General features: G+C 46.0%; 1 protein-coding gene across 1 annotated transcript in view; it reads right to left on the bottom strand.

The window, feature by feature from the left end:
• Nucleotides 1-26,590, bottom strand: part of CLASP1 (cytoplasmic linker associated protein 1) — a 246,024-nt gene that overhangs the window by 70,910 nt on the left and 148,524 nt on the right. The window contains exons 20-22 of the mRNA XM_059727486.1: nt 16,371-16,478; nt 11,926-12,093; nt 4,846-4,953 (exon numbers count right to left, since the gene is read on the bottom strand). Of these exons, the coding sequence (XP_059583469.1) occupies nt 4,846-4,953; nt 11,926-12,093; nt 16,371-16,478 (384 nt within the window). The remainder of the gene's footprint in view (nt 1-4,845; nt 4,954-11,925; nt 12,094-16,370; nt 16,479-26,590) is intronic.

Below are 26,590 nucleotides of genomic sequence, written 5' to 3'. Positions count from 1 at the left end.
GCCACAGTCCGAAGGGGATGCACGTGACTCATACCAATAGGGGTGTTTAATAGCAAGAGGAAATGATGCCATGTATGAATGCACAACGGATACAGTGCAAGCCCCCCATCCCCAGTCGCTTCCCTCCTCCCCCCCACAACCATAAACACAATGCGTGACACACGAATTGTTCGGAGGAGTCTCCAACGCAAAGCTCAGCGAGCGCCCGTCACGCTCCCCCCGACCACGGGTCTTGAACGCAGCCATGACAAGCGTGTGGAGCGCTGAACCCCCGGGCAGGATTTAGATGCGCTCCATCTAAATCCCAACGTGGAGGCAAGATGAATGATTAGAGATTGTGCTTGCAAGTGTATTTCCCCACATCGTATTTCATGGACAGCATGAAGAACGAGTCGTCACAAAAGCATAAGGAGTCATACAGGGAAATCAGCCAACAAGTGTGCAACGCAACCGGGTTACACGTCGCTGTTTTGATACAGACACTTATCCATTACCACTACAAAAGATATATTGCTATAACGCTTCTGTAGACGCTCATTAAACGTCTATTAAAGACATGCATCTTTATATACACTGTATGCTATATCTATGCACAAAATGTTATAGCAGCAGGTCTTATTATAGTAGCGAGGGATGCGGCTCGGCCCCGATTTACGTTTCTACTCAAGCCCCCAGACCTTCAGCTGTACAGAACTTTATCCAATAACTTGGAAGCTGAACGGGCCCATCCTTGGATACAGCCCAACAGTGAGCTGCATCTGAAGATTTGGTTTGGTTGTTTCTGAATTGGGCCTTTATTGTGTTTTGCCCTACGCTGAGCCATTAATGCTATGCTCTCTCCTAACTTGAAAACAGCTGAGTGTAGAAATGCTGGTTCTGTTCCCGGCTAGTATGAGCGATCCAGAACCGTCCCACTGAAAGTCAAACTGCAGGGGAAGAGGATTGGCTCTTTTTATTATTTTTTAAATAAAATTCAATACTTTGGCAAGAGTGCACAGGAGAAGAATCCAGACAAGGCTGTGGGGGGGGGAGTGTTCCCCCTATTTAACTGTAAAAAACTGCTGTCAATGCAAAATTTAACATTACAAAGTCACTGAAATGAGAAAAATCCAAAAAAACCCAAAAAATCCTCCATGCCTCACACCAGTGAGAAGTTGGCCAAAGGTTTCCAGGGTTGGCACTGCAGCCTTTTAACAATAAAGCTCAGACCACTTGCATTTCTTCCAGGGGACAATCCCACCGCCATCAGGAATGACTCGCACAGGTAAGGTCTGCAGGGCCAACAAGCAGACTCTACCCTGTAACTAGGTCATTTCAGGCAGACACGTGTGTCCCCGTGAATCTCAGCACAGGGTCCAGTGCCTGAACTAGGAGAAAAGATGGCATTTGTGCAAGGCGTCCCACTCCCCTTAACCTTAACTTCAGCATTTCCTGGTTGGATCCCAATCCTGTAAGTTGCTCAGTGCTGACAGCCTGAGCCCTGCTGGCATCACGGATGCCCCACGGAGCAGCTGGCAGGATCAGGGATTTATTCTGATGATAATGACCACAATGTTATTAAATGCAAACGAGTTAGTGTACAGTATTAAACAAGGTAATCCATACCCAGGTGAGCAAACACGCACTGTATTGAGTAAAACCACACGACCTTACAGTTTGAACAAAAACATTAATTGGATTTATAAAAACCCACCGGCTGGGCTATACAGTTTCCAATTTATAATGGAGGGGTTTTTTTCAATGAAAAAACAAGGAGACAAATATATGTTGGCTGTATCACAATTAAGCTGGTTTCTTATTACACTTTTAATTTTTTAGGTGCTTTCCCCTACTTTGGGGGACTTCAAGAGGAGTTCGGATAGATATTTGGCTGGGGTACTATGATCCCTGCACTCGTTCCTGCCCGGGGCAGGGGGTCGGACTTGATGATCTGTTCAGGTCCCTTCCAACCCTAGAAACTATGAAACATTTTTCCCATAAAGGTATAACAAAATCCACTCAGACATGATAATCCTCTAGATAGTATATCCAACAGTGCATTTTACATTAACAGCTCATCAAAAACATTGTACATATTTGTTACTTTATGATGCACTAATCAATGAGGGGCCAAATCTTCAACTGCTGTAAACAGGCATAGCTTATCTGAATTCAGTAGAGCTGAGAATGAAAATCTAGCCCACGGTATTTCTCTTTCTAGCAAGGCCCTTAAGATAGGATTTCAAACAATGCTTGTTCGCTAAAATGAAAACGTACAGCATGAAGCCCATTGAGGACTGACAAATTGCTACTGCGCATCCTCCAACTTGCACATTTAACCAAAATGACTTCATTCAAAGAGGATGCAGCTGAGGGTAGCAAAGTAACTACAGAAGTGGCAAAGACACAGGTGCTCCTTCTAATCCTCTCTTAACGACTCCATAGTCAAACGTGCTTCGTTGATCAATCAAACAGTGATCCTTTAAGCTGCGAGCACCATATGCTGTACTCTGCTTGAGGTCTCGCTCCCTCGGCCCCTTCTCCCCCACAATTAAGATTCTGCTGGAAAAAGAGAACTGAGGATTTTGTGGTTTGAGGCACATCAGGAAAGCAAGACAGATCAGTACCAGGCACTGCATTCAAGGGGTAGCTGTGCCGATGCCAGCACACCTGCTGTGCTCATCCTGCGTAGATGCCCCAGTAAACTTCCTGCCACGCTTCAGGAATCACATCCTAGACTTTCAAATTAACGTGATGAGAAAATCCCCAACCGAGCAAAACACTGTTGCAGAAGGTCGGAAAACAAACCCCAATTCTGATCTCAGCTAGGGGACATCTGCATTTGATCCAATGCCTACTAAAGACAAGAGAAATGCCAATGACTTTAATAACGGGCTCTTTCAACAATTGTTCCATTGGGTTACCTGGAACTTCAAAGTTCACAGCCAACCTTGAGAACGGTTTTCAAAAACCTGGGTCCCCACTCCCCATCTCCCAACTTTTTAATGGCCAATCCTACATCTTCCTCCCACGTGCAGGCCCAGTGATTTAAAGAGTCTGAGTAGGAACTACTGGGTTAAATAGGGGTGTCTGGACTGGGTCATATACGTTCAGGACAGGTTTCACCCACAATCATTTCAGTTCTCAGTTCCATACAGATACCAAATATTTTTCATTTTTCAAACTAAAAAAAAAAATATATATATATATATGGTGTTAGCTAATGAAAAACTACCCCGAAGTTTTTAAAAGAATGCTAAAGCATCCTTGTTCAGATGAACGAGGCAAAGCATGAGGAAGAAAATTCCCTAATGACACTGCTGATGGGATCCCCCTTTCTGGATAAATTGCAGGTTTTGCTTCTATTTACAGGCAAGTCGATGACAATTTTGTTACTGATTTCAAATGGATGAAGAGACAATGGCAATGAGAGTCCTTCCATTGACTGTACTGGGGACTGGGTCAAGCCCCACACAAATACTATAAGATGAATTATTACAACCAAGACTAGCAGCGCCACTTCTATTGAGAATAAAAATGAAATAGCAAGGAAAAGTTCCATCAACAAGAGCAACAAGTTAGTCAAATAGTAAATTTAATATCCTCGATTTAAATATACTCCCCTCCAGCAGTGCTCACTGTCCAAAGGCACTGTCTTCCTAACACTGGGCAAATTTACCTCTATTATACTCTGCAAATCTTGACTTTAGACTTTCATTTCCATCAGATACATAAGACCACCCCAACAGTGGCATACACAGGAAGAGAAGTCTGTCAGAGCTGAGAAGCAGAGGATCGCTTTGCCTCTCAGCCTGACTGGAAGGCATTATCAATGCACACTTCAATTCATTTGCTTTACACCACTTTACTTCCCATTCTGGAAATTAAAAGTTAAGTTAAACCAAAATTTTTATGCAAGGCACATACATTATTTCACATTAGTTTTACCTTCCCAGACCTGCAGCCTTTCTACATCCCAACACCATCAGACTGAGCTCTGCAGAGTTTCTTTCCCCATTTTGAACACGAGATACACGGTTATGAAACTGCTAGACAAACAGAGGCCCCAGAGATCCACTGTATTTTATTACTTCTGAGATGACGGACAAAGCTTTTGCACAGCAAAGAATGTGTTTGGTTGAAGGTGATATGGCATTTGATCAGAAACATTAACTGCCCTGCTGTTTCGGCCCCATGCGGAACAAGACTCTCTCATAAGCCATTAATGGAGATTTTTTTTTTTTATATTCGCCCTCTGTGTGCAAAGCCAAATGACAAGGCAAAATTTCAGACCTCATCCTTTCAGGGATTTCAGGATGCTCTAGACACAAGGAGAATACACTTTGGAACGGCAGATCTAGCTTATTAATTAGCAATTAAACAGGGCGTAAAACCTTCCCATGCAAAGAACTTGGATCTCTTGACTGGGATTTAGTGTTGAACTGTCATTCCTGTGACTGTACTTAGCATTAAGACAAATTGGTGTGTGCATAATCCAAGCCCCTTTGAAGACAGCTTTGTGGTGCTGCTCCCCACCCTCTGCGCTGTGTGTGTGGGATTGCTTTCGTAGCTACCCATCAAAACTGCCACCGTCTGAAGGGAAGCTCTGTGCATCTCAGCTTTTAAAGCAACTGGAAATTACCGCAGACGTGCAGGTCTTTTCCTACTAAAAGAAAAACTTTGGAGACCCAGAATTCAAGCATGCAGAAGAAAACAGAAGGGAAGTGGGGTCAGAAAGGGGGAGTGCGAGGAAGTAAACAGAGAAGGGAAGCAAGCTCATTCCACCTGGCAGTGTCTCAGAAAGGGGAAAAAGGGAAGAAAAAAGAAAAATCGACCCTTAAATCTCCAATGCCTACGTGTACTCACCAAGCGGAGGGAAGCCCCGAGCAGGGCTTGTATCTCGACTGCTCTCACGGCTGGTATCGCGGCTGCACCCCTGACTCATGCTGGGTCGGGGGATACGGCTGCTCCGTGCTAGCATGCAGCATGGAGAGTTTCAGAGAAGGTGAACAAGTTTAATGAGGACAGACAGCTCATAAAGTCAAGTCACATTTCTATTAGTTAAGGTCATTATCACATTAGTAATGATTATCTGCAGCAGCCAGCTCGGGCTTTCTACAGACCCACTGAGTTCAGTGCCAAGACGTGGCTTAAACGTGATGTTTCAGCACCCTTGAGTGTCTGGCTGGCAGTCTGATTTCCTCTCCAGCTATCCCAGTTTTGTTATTTGAGTCGAGCTGGAGACCTACATTCATCTCAAACAGAGAGGCTGAGCTCTATGGATACAGAAGCATGCAAAACAGTCGAGGCGAAAAGAAACCTTTCTGGAAGACTTTATCTTGTAATTAAGCAAAAAAAAAAAACCCTCCCAAAAAACAGCCTTTTAGAATAAAAAGGAGGAAGTGCTTGTAACATGGTCAGAATGTTTAAAGCGTACTCGCAAAAGAGGAAGCCGTTTCTATACACGTCGGTCTCTGGTTAGGATAGTGTTGTCATGATCAAATTTCTTGGGGAAAACCAGAATAGCGTATTGTACCGATTTACAAAGATACACCTCCCCGATACAGATATTGAGAGTAGAAGTCTTTGTTCTTTAATACTGGTAGGCAGGGTTACAAAGCAGTTTTAATTTTAAGATAGCAAGAATTTAAGTTTTCTGCCTTTTTACTGAAAGTTCCCTAACTTTTATTCCCCAAATATCCCCGAAACCAGAAATACACTTCACCATGGGTCTTGTTCTGTATGTTTTATTCCAACAAAACTCCCACTGAGCTGGATTCTTAGTCAAAGTGATGTCTGCACTAATACAGACAGGTAGCTAACTGTATTAGTCTGAAGTCAGGGAGAAGGTGAGTAGAGATGCACTCAATAGATGTATCTTTACCATGTCCTTCACACTAATGGTTAGGGTCAACATTTAGGTCATCCTCAAGCCCAAAGATGCCAGCCATTTATCATGCAAATGTTTCACCTCCAGCAGGTACTGCTGACCTGCGGTGTAGGAGGTCAAGGCACCCCGATTACCACCTGGTCCTCCCCTTGCTGCAGTGCGTTTGGAGCTTACATATGAATTGTGGGACTTAAAAGCAAGATGTCTGGCAGCAGTAATCCCAAGATTCCCTCTTCCAATCATCCACTCCTCCTACACCCCACTTCTTGTCTCTATTGCCCATAAACAGAGACGAGAAGGGGACAAGTTGACCACAGACCAGTTCCTTGCAGGGCTCCACAAGGGATCCTGGGATACGTGTCAGGACTGTGTTCAAGAAAACAGCTACACAAAAAAAATCGAGAGTTTGGGGCAACATAGAAGATATGATACCGAGGAGGAAGGGCAGATCACGTGGCTCAACCTGTTTGAGGATGCCCCTCAGGTCAACCCTATATATCGTGGCAGACATATCCTTAGTTCCACTGATAAGTTTGCTGTTCATTTTATAATCCCTCCATTGACATCACGGAGGTCAAAACCCAGTGGGAATTCTGCCTGAATAAGAATTGTGGGACTGAGCTTTTGGAAGACTTAACCCATTCATTTTGTATAAATAGTTGAATAATTTGAGGTTTGTACCTCTTAAATTAGCAACAAAAGTGCCTCTTTTCAGGACCATGGGACAGGAAGGCCTTTCTCAGGTCACTTGTTATCACAGACCTATAATACTATATATCTGGAGCTTATAATCCAATTCATAAACTTAAATGTAACTCCAGAATTGCTCTATAAGCTCTGCTTTATTTGGCTATAGCAGCCATTTGCACTAAATCAAAAGAGAAGCATTAGAAGAGAATGCTTTGTTATCACATCTGTACATGTAATAAAGTGAAAAAACTGAATGCACGCGTTGTAGGTTGACCTTGAGTCGTCTGTTGACTATGTGGGGTCTGTTCAACGTGCTATCTTCAGAAGAGGGAGCAACTACTTTTAGGTGAGTAGCTAGGAAAGGCCTTTCTAGGTTTATCCGCTATGCCTGGCCTCAAATCAGAGTCACCGGCTTTTGTGCGGATTACAAGGGTGCAGAGAAGCAGACACCGCAGTGCCATCCCCTGCTCTGTCCTCCCCTTGCAGCAGAATTACTGCTCTTTTCACAGCCCAGTGTGAATTCTCTTCAAGGTGCAAAGTGCGTGCTCCCCAGTGTAACATCAGTGCAGCGTTGGTAATAGAAACATCGAGTCTTTGAGAAATGTTTCTGTAGGGGCATCATGGCTTGCAATCATAAATAGGTTAGCAGACCAGTTTTTAGGGGTTGTTTTTTATTTTTTTCTTGGAAATAAGATGGTCCACATCAGTCAGTCACCTATATCTAAATGCTCAGATAAAGGTTACATCTGTCACCATTCACAGCATCCTCTGAGGTATTAAAGGACTAAATAGGATCCTCACATTTTGAGTAAGAAATGCAGATATAAGCTACTGCCAGATCCCCGGTTCTGAAATCCCTCCCCGTTTGGCAAAATCTGCCTTGCGAATCTGTTTGATGAATTAATGGTTCTGATTCTGAGCTTTGATGGTGAACAATACAACATGATCCACTGATGGACTTGGTTACAACAGCACCCGGCCCAGAAACCGCATAACTTCTGAGCGGGGGACAAAGGCGTTGTTATAATGAGCAGGACTATCATGGGGTTAATGAAATTAAGGTTCAAAAATACAGTAGTCTCAGCTCAAGAAAGGCAAACAGCAGCAACAGGACTCTAAGAAGAAAACCTCCCAAGTTTAATCTATAAGCAAAAAATACTTACTTGGATCAGTGGGTTCTCTAAAAGTGAAAGTGCTCACTCTTGGGTCACACGCTTACACGTAAATGGATGAGGTTTGCCCGGGCTCTCGTTCCCCCACTAGCACTCTCATGAAAAGCATCTTTCATCTGTCAGTCTCTTTCCTGAAAGAGACCATTTTAGGTCTCGAAAGAGGGGCAGACGTGAATGAAACAACACAGTCCCCTCTCATTAACAGATTAAAGAGCCAGCATATAGCAAGGAGGCATGTACTTGTGGATAGTGTGAATAGAAGTAAGAGTACCGAGATGGGATGCCACAAACCAGTCACAAGCAAATATCCAAGCAACAAGACAAAAACTATTCCAACTTTTTAATGGGTGTCATATGAATGGAAGGTATGGATAGGCTGAATAGATGGATGAACACAATGGAAAGAGAAAGGAGTGCCATGGATGGAACGATCCCTCGAAAGTATCGTTAACTCCCAGGCATCTGTCCCGACGTTTCTCCTGCTTTGAAGAGGGATAATATTCGCAGTAAGGACACCAGCTGTTTAGGGAGGTGCTTTTTTTGCCACGCTGTATTTTAAAGGTTTGCTATGACATGGAAGGGAGTCTGTGCTGGAGGAAGTCGTCTTATCCATACCCCACAACGATCCTTCAGCTTGCTTTCAGTGCACGGGATGCAAGAAAATCATGAGCGCCAGAAGATTCGGCTGCAGGAGCCTGCCCCATAAAGCACAGGCCACAAAAGTGAGCCAGTTGGACACAAAAGCTGCCTGGTCTAGTAAAATGAGAAAAGATGAACCAACAGAGCAGGTGCAGAGAGAGATGGATGCGGGAATACGCTATTTTGACTCTGGGGCCTTAAAATTAAGCATTACAAACAAAGTCACCTTCTGGCACCCGTGTGCCGATGACCAGCTCTGGACCACAAGCAGCTCACATGATCTTTTCGGCCCTCCATAAAATGCAAAAGGTGACATTCAAGGGACAGTCTCCACATTGAAATCTTACCATTTTTATCTAAACAGGTTTAATGAGATGGCTGCTGCTTACTCAGCTATTTATAAGGTTATATGGCGATACCGAGTCAAGCCCAGATTGCTTTACTCAGGCAACCAGCATTGCAGGAGCCAATGGCTTCACTCGCATCAACCCCCCCAAGTAGAAGGTCATCTCATTTGCTTCTGTGCCATCTGATACAGGGAAGACCCTCGAGGCTTAGATAAGGCACACTGAGCTGAGGTTTAGAGCCCAGGGTGAGATCCATTGGGCCCTGTTGGCTCAGCCCAAGAACCAGCATGTAATGCTCCAGCTGCAGCCCAAGAAACTGCTTGGTACTTTGCAGCAAGTGCATGTGGGCTGAATCTTTAACTGCAGGGCCCTTGCTAACCCCTGGGAAGACACTACATTGTATTAGGACACTACGCTGCCAATGACAGCCTTTGCCAGCCCTGGAGGAGAATGGTGCACCTTTGAATATCTGCAGTCCGAGCGGCACACGTGGATTTGGCTTCTCAGCTCCCAAATCATCACGAGCGGGTATGAATGCAGGCCGATCCTATGCTCTGTTTTGGGGCAGTCATTCCCTAGAGCGTATTTACTGCCCCAGCCCCTGCTCCATCAGCATCGTGCTAACCAGGATGCAAACGCTCTGCAGAAGTGCAGGCAAGCCCAGTTCTCTGCTCTAGAACTGGCTGTGCACTTCCATTTTATGGCAACTGCCACCCGGGGATCGCAAAGTCATTTCTAGACATGAATCATACCCTAGAGGGTATGTATCCATGGGGTCAGTGCTAAGAACAACTTTGCAACTGGAATGGTCCTTCCAGCCATGGGTGGCACAGAGGGACCTCCAGGAAGCACCGCAGCTGCAAGAGGCAGGATGCCAGCCACAGTTTTCCAGCAAATAGGAGGAACATGCCTTGTGACACACCCGAGGTGGGAAGAAAAGGGGAAAGCCCTGGGAAGGTGATAGCTGATTCTGTGCCCTCTCTGGGAGGTGGGCTATAGGGCATAATTAGCTTTGCCTTATCCCTGGCCTCAGAGCAAGCTAGCCCCTTGTGCAAAGACAGAGACAGAGCAGAGGCTCATCGAAACCTGGCCTAAAATTGCTCACTCATGAGTCGGTGGCTGAGCCACACATCAAACCCCAGAGTCCTGACGACCAACGCTCCCAGGACTGCAAGAGCTTCACACACTTAAAAATCAAGCCAATTGCCACTAGCTGACAGCATCCTCAGAGCTAAGGCTCCTATTCAGTGCTGCAGGTATGGATGCAACGTAACAGTCCCACTGGAGCCATGCAGCCGTTGTGCTTAGCACTATAGAGGAGCTCATGGACCTGGAAAAATCGGATTCGGAGAAGATGCATCGATCAACTTAGGAAGTATGGATGGACGGGGATGACTGGATGAAGAGGACAGCCACATGAATGATGGAGAGGAAGAAATCAAAGCTCTCAATGCAAAGTAAATTATAAAAATCATTTTAACAGCCAAATGACAGGGAAATTAAATCGCTGGAAAAGCATTGGCCAGACGACTTAAGGAACTAGGCTTTCCAAACATAGTTCCGTCCAGGCAAATGTTATCACTTTATATGCTGCCCAAGTTTTCAGGTCCAATAAAGATGCAGAATTTCTGCCTTTGGGTATTAAACTAACGCACAAGATCAAAACCACCCCAATTTGAACAACCGCTCAAAAGAACAGGCTGCAGTCAGCAATCCTGGAAGAAAAAACAGACTGACAGATTTGACAGGGTTCACCCATCCCCCAGGAACAAGCCCTGGTATTTGTGTCATTACAGTGGTGGGATAGAAATGACATGTTCATAGGAATTCTCCATAATTTACCTGAAAGCAGACAACCCAAGAGTGAGGATTTATATAAAATAAATTCCTTTCCGATATTAAGACACCTTCAAATCAGTCCATGTAATGCGATTATCCAGCATAGACCCACGAACATGACAGCACCATGCATCACGCTTCATTTCATTTTCAAGGACGATGCTAGCTTGCCAAGCAACAGCTGGCTAATTAATTCCAATAGGTAGGTGGCAGCTTAGATTTTGAGAACAACAAACAGAAGAGCACAATATAGTCAATTTTAGGTAATTAAAATAGGCAAGGCCAGAGGAGAAGAAATTTGAAATCTGCAAAATACTGTCAATAACCAATATAGCATGAAACTCAGTATATGCTTACAGGGCTCTTCCAAGCTCTTTTCAACTAAATATGGAAATTAAAAGGTGCTTTGATTGTCATCTGACATAATGTAAGCTAAACTGGAGACTTAATTTAAAATATAACAGATAAAATACTAGCCCACGTAAGTGAATGGCAATAGCTCCCATGCATTAGGGACTAGAATTTTATCCAATTTATTTATGCATATGCAAATTCCTCTAAGCGCTATTCATTAATTTAAAAAATAATACATTTCCAAGGAGTTCCTTTCCTATGGAAACTACAGTTAACATCTGAAAACATTTACTTTTTGTCTCAAAGTTAAATATAGTTTTTGCCTGTCCACAGAAAGGAAGAATCATTTCTGCTTTCACTCCAAGGAACAGATGTGTTTGCGAGCATCTGGGAAAGCACGCTCGTTCCACTGATTGAAGCAGCATTAGAGAAATTGCAGCAAACTGGGAAACAAAAATCTGTATGTGATATTTACCCAACAGGCACAAATATGCGGAAGCAAAATAATTAGCTCATGAATCTAGGATGTGATCTAATCAGGGGCTCAGATGTCTGCAAAGTTTCCAAAACACGTTCCCAATCCTGCAAGGTGCTAAGGACCGTCATATTCCCCCGGCCTCAGTCAGAGCTGAGGGCATTAAGCACATCATAGGAATTCCTCGGCTTTTCATGGGAATGGGCGGTGGGACGAATGTGACGTACTATTCCTGCAGTGGTGGGCTTTTCCACTTTCTTTTCCCTGATCCAGAAGCAGCCAAGTAGAGGCAGCGATTTCAAACAGGAGCTACCATCTACTCTTTTGACTTGCTTTGAAACCACAGGCCAACACAGAAAAAAAAGCAGACTTTCCTAAAGTTGCAATTGTTAATAATATTTCTCAAGTTGACAGCAATTCCACAGCTGAAGAACTGAAAACCCTGGGATAGGAGAACCCAGTCCTCTGCTTTCCTCGTTAACGTGAACAGCCTTCCCCCGGGAACACGGCCTGATGCGACACCTTGGTGAAAGGTCTTACCTAGTCCTATTCTGTTGGGGCTCGTCTCTCGGCTGCATCCTTGGCTTCGAGGGATCTTGCTGCGCTTTTCTGCGGACGATGGCACTGGTGGGACTCTGGATGCTCCACTGGTCAATCCACCGTAGGTGCTTCCCAAGAGCTTGCCAGGAGAACTGGAGCGGCTGCCAGCTAGGAAGGAACCAGAAATAGGGAAGCAGACCATTCAGCATGGAGATTTTGAATGCTTTTAAAACAAGGCCCGGATTAAAAAAGCCCTCCACCATGGGAGGTGATGGAGTCTCCGTGAGCTTCAACGGGCTTTGGATCAATTCCCAAAGAGCTTTTTCCACAAGCTCAATAATGCACAGATATCACCAGCTGAGCTTGTTTTATTCAGGAAGTCTGATTTGCTTCTTAGGGTCTCTAGTCTACACAGCAGACTTTAGTGGAGTATGGAGATACCACACCTAGCTGTAAATGGGCACCAGGAGCTGTCTAGCACATGGGCTAGTTTACCCAGTTTTTCTCTGCTTTGCCCAAGTTATTTGCTTTAAAGCTAACTGAGGCATCTATCTATATGTTGTCCTGTGGGCTCCAATGTAGGTGTACTTTTGCATACAGTGATCAGAGGGGGTGGCGACTAAGAACCACTTTCTCCAATATAAGGTGGCCGATTGAATGATCCAGTCACGAACAGTCCTATAGACATGTCCATCCCATTTGTTCATCATGGGCATTTCCTTTTTGCATGTGCTGGGCGAAGTAAAACTAACGCCCTTCATCAATTTTGCAGACAGGTGAACCCTTTGAAACGTATATTAGGTTAATTTTGCCCTTTTAGTGTCCTACTGAATTGCCCAGAAAAAGCACACGCTTTTCTAGATTCCTCTTTGTCGTGACCAAGACTTACAAATCTGCGAGGTGATGGGACACGAGCCCCCTGGAACCTTTCTGTTGCCCGTGTGGAGAAGAGTTACAACCTGGATTTGGATGGGACTATTCTGATTTCCAAATTCTAAGTTTGCTTCACCTGAAAAAATTCTGCAATATTTGTTTAAAGGGAAACTCAAGGAATTTCAAAAGAACTGGACCGGAGGCCCTTTTTTGCCTCTCTTGACGTACAGAAGTGGCCACTGCCGGTCACACTGAGAATCTGCTACTGTTGTGAGTGCTCCTGACACTCACCTTGTCATCGAAAATATACAAAAGAAACAAATGCAGGGAGGACTGCACACGGAGTTAAACACATTTAACGTTTTGAACAAATGCCCATCTTTTTCCTTAGGAGTTTCCCCTCTTAATTTTCCACCCAAACACAGCTGACATATAAAGCAGGAATACATGAGACAGTCGGTAGAAAAAAACTGATCCAAGACTTTGTATTAACAGGGGTGGGCAAAATCTGGCCCACGGGCCAGATCCAGCCCAGGAAGGGAATTTGCCTGGCCCATGGCAGGTCCCTCGGTCCCACCTGGCCCAAGTGCTATCTGGCCCAGGGTGCATCCTGCTGCCCCTGGGAGTGCAGCAGGGCTGGGACAGCTCCGCGGCTGGACTCCATTTCTAGTCAGCCCAGGTGGCAGCGGCTCCTTCCGACTGCCGCTGCCACAGCCAGCCCTGGCCCCAGGGAGATGGGCAGGGACCCGCATGCACAGCCCCAGCCCTGGCCCGACCCACCCCGATCAGAGCAGTCCAGCTCTGGACCAGCCAGGATGCATGTGCACAGCCCTGACCCTGGCCTGCCCTGACCCTGCTCCAAATCCGGCCACCCCCAATGAACAGTGGTGGTGGCCATGCAGAAGTTACTGCACGGGCGCAGGAGAAATGCAGCCCCTCCCTCTCGCCGCTACCGAGCCCTGCTTGCTGCAGCCGCCTGGAGTCTGCAGTCGGGCTGCCCTGCGGCTCCTCTCCACCGCCGTTTCTAGCACTGCCAGTGCTGCCTCCAGGCCGCCCAATGGGGCAGTGGAGAGAAGCCGTAGGGCAGCCTGCACGTGGGCTCCAGATGGCTTCATCAAGAAGGAACTGGCAGCAGCAAAGGGCAGGGGCCACTTTTCCCCCTCGCACCCAGCAGCAGCCTCTGCCTGGCCACCTCTGCTGCTTATCATGGGCAAGCAGGTCTAGAGCAGGTGTGGGGCAGGATGGGGTCGGGGCTGTGCACGTGGGTCCTGGCTGGTACAGAGCTGGTCCAGAGTGAGCCAGGGCGGTTGCTGGACACTGGTGGCAGTGAGGAGCCCCAGGGCACGCGGGCTCCAGGCTGTTGCAATAAGGAGGGTGGGGGGTGCTAGCTGGCCCACGACAGCTCCCCAAACTGCCTGTGTGGCCCTTGGGCCCAAATAAATGCTGATCCCTGTTGTATAACAATATAAGTTTGGTAGAAAATGCCTCGATCGGCTTGACTAAATCAGGCTTACCTGCCCTTTTATTTCAACGATGACACACAAATACTGTAGCCATCATCCCCCACGCCTCACCCAGGCAGACAGCACTAGAAAGCTTGGAGTGTTTCTGACTGATGTCAATCATATGCCCAGCTTTTAAGCTAAAGCAACACAAATCCTCCTGCTGGTTACCCTGCTGCAATGCCAAGCCAAAAGGGCTTGCACTGGATTAAGCGGGAGCAGAATTTGGCACCTGGGGTTTTACTCACAGGCTCTTCCTCCCAGTCCCTACAGGACCTCCGTACCCTCATTGCCCAGAATGCACGTACACCATGGACGAGTTAATTTAATCACAATACACATATATCTTAAGTGAGTTTACAAATAAGTCTTTTAGTACTCTAGCAGTGAATCAGAGGGTGTGAGGTTGCAACGGCAGTTGCAATAGTTGAAAAAAAAAAATGCAAAAGAGAAAGCATGTGAGAGAGAGCGAGAAAGGGAAAACGTTTCTTACCACCAGCAGGATTAGCTGATCTGGATCCTTGTTTATGAGGGCAGACAAAAGGACAGGCAAAAAGTGGATTAAAAGACAGTAAGACAATACAAAGTTCAGCATGCAAAATACGCTATACACAAGGCAAACGGATTTATTCACAAGCACGTGTCACTCCTGAGCCTCTGTGAAATGCAGCGGGTAGAAGTGCAGAGCAGCAAGCGGGCCTAGCTTGCAAGTGTTCTCCACTAACCCTGAATCTCCCTGGCTTCACCAATGTCCTTGAGCAGAGCCAGCCATCAATGGTGGGCTAAATGCTGCTCTAACTCACACCATGGGCTAGTCTGCAAAATTCAGCAGGGCTGCCCAGTGTGCAAGTCACAGGAAGATTTGACCTCATGTCTGTGCTATGCTTGCTGCTTCAGCCCAATTTATTTCATGTGGCGCTTGGCCCCGGAGCCGATGTTCAGATATGAATGGGTTAGGCTGGGGCTAGCATTTGATACCAGATAGGTCTAGGTATCGGGTTTAGGTTGGATCCCTCTGTAGCCCCACAAATCTGTTTTCATGAGATTTCCATCATCTTGACCTAGAATGTGTCTCGGTGTTTCAGGTTGGTCTGAACTAGGATCGGGAAAAAGGCCACTTTTGGTTTTGGATCAGGTTTAGGTCCAGAACCGCTTGGGGTGAAAGTCTGCAAGAAGGTTTCTTGGTTTGGTTTCTTGCCTCCCTTGAACCTGGGGGCGTTCCTTGCCTCCTACCCCACCAGTCTGATGTACAGGGAAGCAGCGACAGCACGGACAGAGCAGACGTTGTTCAATGAAGCTACGAAGCAGGACAAGCCCTCACAACAAAACAGGTGCCTCACCTTCCAATCCCCACCCTCCCGGACAAATACACGAGTCCTCTGGTTATGAAGAGCCTCTTCCCTTCCTGGAGAGGAACGTATCTGATGTGCGTGCCCCTTAAACATCCTCGAACCTCAGGACAAAATTCCCCTTTCCCAAGCACGTGGCAGGTATTTTGCTCTCCCGACACATCCCGAAGACGTGCCACAAGAGAAAACCAGAACTTCGAAGCCAAGGATCTAACCCTGCCTGAAGTCTATGCAGGAGAGACAGCGTCTCATTTCAGACCACTATTTCGCACATTAACTTACACAGCTCACGTTTAAACAGATGTGGAGAAATGATCATGTCAGCGAGAGGCGAGCAAGAACCCAAGAGGCAGTAGCAGGGTGCAGATGTACAGAAAGGGTCTCAATCTGGAGTGGCTCGCTTAAATTTAAGTCCAACATTTATTATCTACCCTAATGCACAAACGTAGACACCAGGAATTGGTCAATCATCCTGTGCAACAAGGAAGGAATGAACAATTTCTAGTTTGCCTCATTAGTCAAATGTTGGGCCCCGTTTGTCTGTGCCAACTTAGACGGAAGCTGCTTCAAGGAGGAACCACCTTTTCCTTCTACACGCGTGCAGCATGACAAAGCCCAAGTGCTTACCACGGCCTTCAGAAATGACCACGATACAAGTGGAAACGTAATGAGAAGACCGCCCCTCTGGACGCCCACCCCCAGCAAACAGAAAGCTCCTTACGCTGGGACTGAGAAACCACTTTCGCTCGGCTGCGGCCTCGGGTGTCGGCAGGCGTTGAGGTGACGCTCGTGGCACTTCCGGAGCTTTGCCTCCTCGTACGAATCCGACCTGGGGACACAAGGGAAACGGGCACGTTAGTGGCTTCTTATGAGGGCAAAGTCTGTGAGCGCTTCTAGGCTGCTCTCTGCTTAATGCTGAGCTCCTTTGCAGAAGTAACTCTGCAGAGAATTAACTCTCCCAATGGCATTTCTGGCTGCAAAAGCTACTGACATTCATTTCTGGTGAGAGGCATCACAACTATAACATGTGCACCCTCCAAACCCCAGACAGGCGCCCAAAACGGCAGTCAGGTCATACACCCTCCTCTTCATAACCCCAGTATGGCACTTCTTATGTTCCCAATAGCTGTACAACGGGGCCGATTCTGCCGATACAGTCCGACTCCCAGCATGGGTCTCGGATCCACTGTTTGCATAAGGTCGGCTTTCAGATGTCTCCTGGGAATACAGAAATTACCATGTATTTATTACCCCCAGCGATACACCATTTTCCTTGCACACCAGACTCTGCACTACCACAGCCAATGGTGGGAGAAAGATCTCAGGAGCCTGACTTTTTTTTTTTTTTTTTTTTTTAAAGCAGAGCATTAGTACAAAGCTGCTTTTTTTAAAATGTTTTTTTTTCCGCTATTTCTACCTTAAGAGAAGAACAGAGAAACTTGAGCTGGAAAAAGGTTGTTCAGTGCATCCCCCTGCCAGGGCAGGGCTGTTCTCTATCTTTTTTGTACCAGAACCCATTTGAAAACATTGATGGCCAGTTCTGACCCAGTGCCCCTCACTCCCACCCCACTGCCCCCTGCCCCCCAGTGCGTGGGGCAGGGAGTGGGTGCGTGCAGGGCCGGGGGGTCCCAAGCAACCCCTCTGCCAGCTTGCAAGGGAAAACCCTGGTTTCCTATATTTTTCTCCTTTAAAGAAGAATCCATTTCTAAAGTTCGTTTGTGACCATTTCATATATCCTTGCAACCCCCGGGGTTGAGAAATGCTGCTCTACCGCATGTTCTTTCCAGTACCTGGAAGAGATTATCTGTCTCTAGTTAATGGGAAAGAAATGATGATTAAGACCAATAAAAAGAAAACCTCTCTTAGTCCTTTTCAATGACTCTGTTGTCAGCCAATTTTGAAGCAGTTGCAGGGTCAAAGCCAGAGCTATCACCGTGTTTGCAGAAAGAGTTCAAGTTTCAGATACGATAATGAATGGAAACGAGGCAGCAGAGAAAAAAAAAAATACTCAGGACGATATCATCCCCACAGGCCATGAAAATCTGTCTCTGGAGTTGGTGTTGTATAACATATCTATCTATCTATCTATCTATCTACAGATATCTATATCTAGATAAATTATCTGTGCTATATAGATAGATATAGATATCCATCTATATCTATCTATCTATATCTATAGGTATATCTATAGATCTATAGACATATCTATCTATATCTCTATCTATATAGAGAGATATAGATAGATAGATATAGCTCTATATCTATCTATCTAGATATAGATATCTATCTAAATATAACCTATCTGGATATATCTAGGGAGAGATCTATATAGATATAGATATCTATCTAAATATAACCTAGCTGGATATAGCTACATATCTATAGCTATATAGATCTCTCCCTAGATAGATAGATAGATATTGAAATATAATGTATCTGGATAGACATATCTATCTATATAGAGAGATATAGATCTCTATATAGCACAAATCATTTATGTGGTTCATTATATACAGAGACCAAGGCGCATGTCTTTCTCCAAAGGACTCCCACATCTAGTAAGACAGACACACAGGACAAGACGGAGGGCAGGCGTTCAGGACCAGCTTACACAGACTGAGACCTGCGCTCTTTGATCAGGACTCTCCAAACTCTTGATGCGTGGCTTGAAAAGCCTTCCGATAAAACTCGTCCCATTGTACTTCTAACGGGAGACTCCGCAAGGAAGTTAAAACACAGGCCCTTGCTTAGAGAGGAATAGCAAGAATCATGGCTTAGAGCTGAATTGCAAACAGCTGACAAGCAGTCTACCACTGAGACATTATTTTTAACTGTGATAAAGCAGAGCTCATGAGACAGATTCAGTCAACCATCTGCAGCCCTGTGCAGGCGAAGGAGCCAATATCCAGTCCCAAAACTCCCTTGCAGTGGGATTTGCTGTAGGATGTTATCACTGTGACCCAAGTGGCACTTTGCAGCCACCGTTCCCCGCTCGATATAGGAGCGGATGTGTCAGGGTGGGATAGAGTTTTGCTCTTCTAGTCTTATCCCCAGTGGTGTAAAGTCTATTAAGGACTTCATGTCAGGAGAGGGACTCAGGCTAGAAACAGACATTGCCGAATAAAGCGGGTGAGCTGTGGTGCGATGCATCATGGCACAGCGATCCGCTTCACTGCAGGAAACACACATAGCAGCTCGCCTTGCCCTGGATGGCGCAGGACAAGGGGCAATGTGGTCTCCCCCATTTCCCCACCCAGCCAGACCCAGGGAATAGGTCTGGCTCAGAGGGGAAAGCATGAATGCACTGGCTCTTTTATGCCATTGTTCAATGAAGCAATTCCAGAAAAACTACTCAGATGCACCTTGCAATGTCCTGGGATAAACTGTTAGTACTTCTTATCATAGGATTGCAGAAAAGAAGGGCTGGGAGGGACCTCGCAAGGCCATCTGGTCCAGCCTCCTGCTCAAGGCAGGATCATCCCTGACTGCACCATCGCAGTCAAGTGTCCGTCCAACCTGCTCTTGCAAATTCCACAGATGGAGAGTCCGTAACTTCAAGGTAGCCTCTTCTTGGCCACCCTCATACTCAGAAAACTTCTCCTAATCTCCAACCTAACATTTCCTTTGCTGCAGCTTGACGCCATTGCTCCTAGCCCTGTCCCCTACAGCCACAGAGAAAAGCCCATCTCCATCCTCTCTATTCATCGCCCTTCAGGTTTTTGAAGACTAGTATCAAATCCCTCCTCAGTCTTCTTTTCTCCAGACTAAATATAACCCTAGCTCCTTCAGCCTTTTCTCATAAGGCTTGCTTCCCAAGTCTTATCCTGTGAACCTTTTTAGGACAACAGACAAAGACATCTGAACGACGGCACTTTGTCCCAGGATGTAATAGTTTATTCTGGAGCAAATTCAATGTCTGTTTGTAGCATCGGGGCTGCTCAGCAATGGATCTCAGCACTATGGGGCTGAGATGCACCCGATCTCCTAGGCACCACCTCTGGGAGCTTCCTTCTGCACAAGTTAAAAAGGTAGCACCAAATGTTGTCTCATTGGCCATGTCCACACAAGTGTGGGCATTTGTTTCTCCATGAATAAGAAGCATGCCACTGCTACCTGTCCCCGGGGAACCTCTGTGCCACGTGCCCTCCGGCACATGGCAGGTTACCCTGGGTGGGGTAGAGAAGGCCAGGCTCCAGACTGGTCCGAGCAGCCTCACCTGGTGAAAACTAAAGGAACCCAACACTTACGATTGCTGCAATTTTTAACATCATCTCATGACCCTGGGAGCTCACTCATGATGACTGAACCCTGAAGTCAGGTCATACTGAGTTGGTTTTATTTTCCCGTAAAATTTCCTTCTGCTGCTCCTATGGCTCCTTTAGCAGCCGCGACCAGTCGCAGCCTGCACGTTGGTGTGGAAAAGCTTATATTACACAACTTAGGATGATTCGACAGCAATATGAGCATTAATCTGTTCTTTGTTCCTCTTCCAGCTTTTAAGGATATCCGTGCACTGATGGACAACTGTGCTGCTATGGGGAAATTCAGAGCCTAAACTATAATGGATAGTCCTGGGGAACAAGATCAGTAATGCATCTGGGGCTACAGCTCAGCCTGTCTGCCAGCATGGATGGGAAGAGGCTGACATTTTCTCTTAAACACTGGCTTTTCTTTAGTTGAAGGGCCCAGACTTTTTCTGTTCTTCCTGGAGCTAGAAAAATTGATTTCTCGCTTTACCAAACAGCTGACGACCAGGCAGAAACAGAGACTAATTGTAACAAATGACTGCTGTGTGTTTATAAAACGCACGACTTAAAATAGCTCTTAGAGAGGGACCGAGATGTCTTCTGATCCTGATTTAAGCCTTTAAAAGAGACGAGTCAGAGGAGCTGAATACAAGAGTCAAATTAGATCAATGCACAATGGCTGGTTGTCATGCTTAATTAAGAGCTCAGGCCCAATCCACGGCCTTTGAAGTCAATGGACAGACTCCCACGGACTACACTGGGCACTGAGTTAGAGCCTAATGGCAAAACGCTGCTTCCTGCTCTCCTTGTGGAGCTCAGCAATGACATGTGGTCGGCCTAACACGCGGGGTTTTGAAGTGAACTGGTCAGAGAAGCAGAATAGCAGCACTGACTCTGATCACTTTGATTCAAGAGTATAATTTCATCCTCATTCTGGTACTCAGGCTTAAATGTCATTGACTTTGAAAGGGCTGCTGAATTTTTTCAACGTATTTGCAATTAAAAGAGAAGCAGAGGAGTCTCAGCTCCATCCCCTAATTTACAGCACTCTCTCAGTTGCCATATATGCTTTGCATGGTACAAGTGCCACAGCTGAAAAGTCCTCAAGAAATTTCAAGTCTCACGCAATCTTGTCATGCTACCATTTTGTTTTAGTACCATGACATTGTGCCAATACGTGATGGTCCAGACTCACTGTTCATTAATGAAAAGTGGTGAGGGGAGAGCACTAGGGTTGGCAGTCCAAGATTTATCTATTTTTTTTTACTGACAGTATGCAAACCTTTTACTGACAATGAAAGCTTTTGTTTGTTTTTGCTAAAGTAAGTGTTACATAATGCAAATAAAACCCCTCTGCCAGGCCCTGCAGAGCAGTAGCAAGGGCTGAGTTTGAATTTAGGGGTTTAACACCAACCATAGTAAAAAAGTGTGGTTATCAGTAAAAAGTCTGAAAACTGTCAGTAAAAAAAACAAAAACAACTTGATTTAACAACTCTGCTTGGCTGCAGCTATGGTTTTACACTGTGCTGCCCCCATACCAGGGATCCCCTACTCACCCCCACACCTTGATGTCCCTGACTGCACCCTGCACCTTGTTACCCCAGCCCAGCCTCCAGCCTTACCCCTGCTGGCCCTGCTCCACTTATCTCAGTGCAGACCTGTGCTTGACACCTGTTTCCCATCCCAGCCCTACAGCTGTCCCAGCTGCACCACCCCCTCTGTCCTGCCCCGTGCTCAGTCTGCTTAGGACTGCAGGGCTCTGCCTACACAGTTTACCAGCAGTCAACTGGACGCAGCAGCAGCACACGCGTGGGGAGGGAAGGGAGTTAGGACGGCTCCCATGGGTCACAAAGCCAAAAGAGAGGTCCTGGCAAAACATGGAGCTGTACTACTGCTCACATACCAGGTGGCATTGCTCTCTCTACTAACACTTGCATACAGCCTTGTTCAAACAATGGATCTTCAATCAAGCTCCTGGTTGTTTCATTCTTTAAGGACAGCTCAATTTTTATTTATTTATTTTATCTATTTATTTTAACATGGACTATCTGTAAATTTACAGACCCCTGGCAACCCTGGAAGGTACAAACACTACTATGCTGTTACAAATGCTCCATTTGTCGCATAAAAGAAACAAGTACAGGGAAATCATTCAAGGACCAAGTTCTCCTCTCAGTCACCTCACGGCTAAATTCGTTCCTCAGGTACAAAGAGAAAATGGCTTTTAATTTCTCTCAAAATGAATTTTTCCCAAAGTCTTTGTTTCTGGCTTTTAATTGTTAAACATATCTTGGAAGGCAAGGCATCTAACACGATCACAAAGTAATGATTGAAAGCTTTTAGTCTATGAATGATTTCTGAAGATTCTCAACCTTCCCCATCCACAACAAAGGATTTATTTGATATATATATAAAACAAAACCCAGAAGATGATCAAATGAAATCAAAACTTATTTTGTTAGGTCCCCGAAGACAGATCTCACTGAAATGGAAAACAACCTGGAGGGGTTCTAAGACATTTCATACATTATTAACTCACCTCGGCATTACTATTGTTCCCTTACGGCACAGTCTTGTGTGCATTCTTTTTTTTTTTCTCAAAAAGAGTTGTAGTTTGTAAATTAATCTGGGGAGACAGCCATGTATTCCCACTACAATATTAGAAAATACATCTCATGCCCTTAGACTGATTTGAAAAAAGTGTGTGTGCACACGCATGCGCACATGTGAGCGTACAAGACATGCTGCACCGTTACAATAATTGCAAGCATTCTTCCAAGACGTCCAAGTAACCTGCAAGCAAGATGCTGCACCTGGGAATTGTCAGCCGCACATACGACCAGCTTGGCTGCCTTTCAACTCCTCTCTATGGATCAACACATCCTAGCTGGCATAATTAATTCCAGGCAGTATTTATTAAAAATAATGCATCAAATCCAAACAATTACTAGACACTTGCAGAAAGGCAGGGCAAAATGAGCTCAGCAAGCTTTCTTTTTTTCCCCACTGTTTTCTTCTCTCACTCCAACCACCATTTTCCTGTTCCTCTTCAAGGGAACTGCTGTATCGCAAAAGCCATGCGACTGAAATGGGGCCAGATAAAGGAAACGTCCAGGCTATTTTCTAAAAGCCATAAAAACCTGTCCTTGGCTGACGCTTGACAAGGTTTTCTTAAAAGGACTAAACAAGATTATAGAAGATGCCGAGAGCCGCTTAACCAGCTCCCCACTAGATGGCATCTGGGCCCGTCTTCTGACGAGACAAAGCTGATCGGTCCTTTTCCATTTACTTGCAAATATTCCTTGCTGATGTCTCCTTACCAGGGGCGCTGTATTGATTCCAGCTCCATCTAACCGAAGGCCAGTTTTACAGACATGCCGCCCTATTTTGCCACCATTAGTCACACTGAAACACAGCCTACCCGGCAGGCAAGCATCCATGTGTCCAGGATTATCAAAACATTTTCTGCTGAAAAAAGAAGGGCCTCAGAGGCACAGCAGCTGAATGAGCTTATTACAATAGCGTTATTGTGCTGCTTTGCTTCCCGTGCCGCATGCTGCCCGTACAACTGAACAAAATGAGTGTTCAAAACGTGATGTGGCTGCTCTGATGGATCAGCATATGGAATAAAAACGGCACTTGAAGGCTTCCCGTTTAGTGGGTATATTCAGACCCAAATCTTGAAGCTTTTGTTTAGACCAGGGGTATTGAATATACAGCCTACAGAGGCAGGGCATCTGCCCCGTGGGGCTTCTCATGGTTAACCCCCCCCCAACAGCTCCGGCAGCAGGGTTGGTGGGGCTAGCACGGGGAAGGTGGTGGGGCGCGGGGGATTAATGCCTCTATTGCTTGCCCGTCACCAAATTCTCAATTCCCACTGGGGACAACTCTGCAATGCGGGGGCGGGGGGAAGCAGTGGCGGCATTAACCCCACGACTGTCAGAGCCTCTGTGGTCAAAGCCAACGTTTGCCTCACTGCCACAGGTGAGTCGTCCAGCTGGCAGGAAGCCCCATGGTCTGGATCAAGCTTGAGGAGCCAACGAGACTTAGCTTAGACTCTACTGGTGCTGCACACAATGGGAACAAGACAGACTAGCAGGACAGAGGAGAAAGGAGAGACACGACTGCCTTGTACGCTTGTGAAGCCCCAAGCCCTCGGACGCTCAAATAACACGTCCCACCGATCAGACTATTCCATGGACTACTCTGCTTGGGAGATTAACACCCCAAGTCGGATTTCTCTCTTTCCTGATGGGCAAAATTTATCATTGTCATGGTTGTTGCTACCATTGTTATCATTGTTATTCAGTAAGACCTAAAGGTTCGACTGTGGAAAACAGCTCTTCCTTTTTAAGTTACGGTTGGCTTTTCATTTGCTGACCTCTCCTGAAGCTGGTGCCAGCGCTTCCCTGCACGGGAGTGCCTAATCCCAAAGGTCTGCAGAGTGCACATTTGTGCTCAGTCCAAGAATAAGCCCAAAAGATAAGAGGTAGTGTAATCCTTCCAAATTCATGTCTTAAAGAGGAAGTCTACTTCACAACTCGAGTCTACTGAGGTTTCCAAGACAATCTGACGGGAAACATTTATGGATACATCACAATGAGTAATCAATCACCTTTTTAAAATGTGCAAAACAGAAGTAAACCCAGTCGCTCTGATTGCAAGCATTTGCTTTCCAAATACAAAGGCTTTTCAGGGCTTGAACATATTGAAGTCTCTTCTACAAATATTTAATGTTACCTAATGCTATGATGAAAAGTACACCCATTTGTAAAACAAGGTATCTGGAGATAGGAACGTATTGAATGTCTGTAACAGATGCATTTCTGTAGAGAGGTTATCCTGCGAAACACCTGCTGGTAGCAATTATTACAGATCAGTATGCAACGAGAGCAAAGAAATGTGGTTATCCGTGCAGAGAAGGGAAGATATTTGGAAAGATTTTTCCCTGATATATTTTTTTTTTAAAGAAATAAATTAAGACCGCGCACACACAGATCCCCTTCGCAGCATGTTGGAACATGCACACGGTCAGGCTCCAATTTCTTTTGCAATAATATAAACCCAGTCAAATCGCTCCCTGATTATATAGTTATCCAGTACACCAACGTAACAGAGCCCAGCCCCTTTTAAAAGATTAGCTCTTATCAGTTCTAGACATTTCTAAATAGGAAACTCGACATCAAGTTTCTTTACAGAAACCAAACACATTGGAAGCCAAGAGCAACAAGGAAGGTGCTTGCTCCCCGCCGCATGAACTCTGCAAGGCGTCGGAGCTCGCGTCTGGGATGACCTCACAACGCCAACAAACAACTAGACAGAAGTCATCCGACTACTACAATGCTACTTTTGTCCGAAAAATATTGTTGCCGTCTGGCCAACTGCTGCACACTTACCAAAATGCAAACAATATGGTGAACACCAAATGCTGGGGCAAGATTCATCCAAGTGGAGTGGGGTCAAACCTACCCACCCACATACCCTGTTTGGCAATTCAGAGCTGGCAACTGCAGTTTTTGAACCACCACTCATGCAAGGAGAGCAGCACATTGATATCAGTGGGGGTTTTATGGAAAGATCACATTATATGTGAATAAAACTACCTAACTAGGATCAGATTATTTGGGATGTGGCTGCTTTTACAGCTGATCCCCCCCCCTCTGTTTTCTGTATCCAAAGCTCCTATTGAAATTCAAGGGAGATCCCCAGGAACAGGGACTGGAGGACTTGATCTTAACAATATAGAGATGAAATTTGCCTTTGAGAAGGGGACAGCATGTGACCCATATGAGGCTGATGATGTGCGTCGGATTCATGCTGGTTCGCCACAAAGAGATGAATTTCAACAACCATACTTTTCAAAGAATCGAGCTGACTCAGTTCAAACCTAGAGACCCGATACTCTGTTACTAACTAGTAGCCCTATAATTGGTAGATCGTACTTCTGTCGTTTCCCAGGTGTTAAATATTGGTCCAGAAAAGAGCATGCACGTGCAGGGGGAGGATTACCGCACTGCAAACGTTAAAACAAACTACCATAGTGACTCAATTCGAAAATGAGCTTTTCCCCTATTTAACATGGGGGGGGGGAAGCCCCCTGTCTAAGAATCGAGTATGAGGGTGGGTGACGGGCAGGCGCCCGCTGTAGCTTGGGCTCTGGCCCCGGGGTCGGGGCTGTAGCAGTAGCTGCAACCTCTGCCGGACACCTCCATCCCCACTACCACCTTAACACCCCCACCATATCCCCCCAGAGCCTCTTCCCCCATCTTTCCGCGCCCGATAGAGTTTGCTCCCTGATCCATCCCTCTCTTTTCCCCTTACCTTTGCTCCGCACCAGCAGGGTCTGTCCAACCTGCAGCCTGGGGTACGGAGTATGGCTCAGCCTCATGGCTGCTACAGGGGCTGAGGCTGGGCTCCATGCCCCAGGCTAGAACAGGGATGGAGCCTGTCAGTGCAGAGCAAGACTGGGGGGACGGGAGAGCAGGGGTCAGGGGGAAGCAGGGAAGAAGAGGCTGTGGATGAAGGGGGAGGTAAGGGAGCAGCAAGGAGCAGGCGCAAGCAGGAGGCAAGCTGCATGACCTCCCCACACCTGCAGTGGTGGAGAGGATGAATTAAAGATGATCCTCCAATAATTAGTTTCTACACATGGAAAGTTATACCAAATTTATAAATTTTCCATGTACAGAATCTAATT

Source organism: Alligator mississippiensis, chromosome 4 (assembly GCF_030867095.1).
Source record: "Alligator mississippiensis isolate rAllMis1 chromosome 4, rAllMis1, whole genome shotgun sequence".
NCBI classification, from domain to species: domain Eukaryota; kingdom Metazoa; phylum Chordata; order Crocodylia; family Alligatoridae; genus Alligator; species Alligator mississippiensis.
The sequence above is the reverse complement of the archived record's forward strand: the minus strand, read 5'-3'. Positions and strand labels throughout refer to the sequence as shown.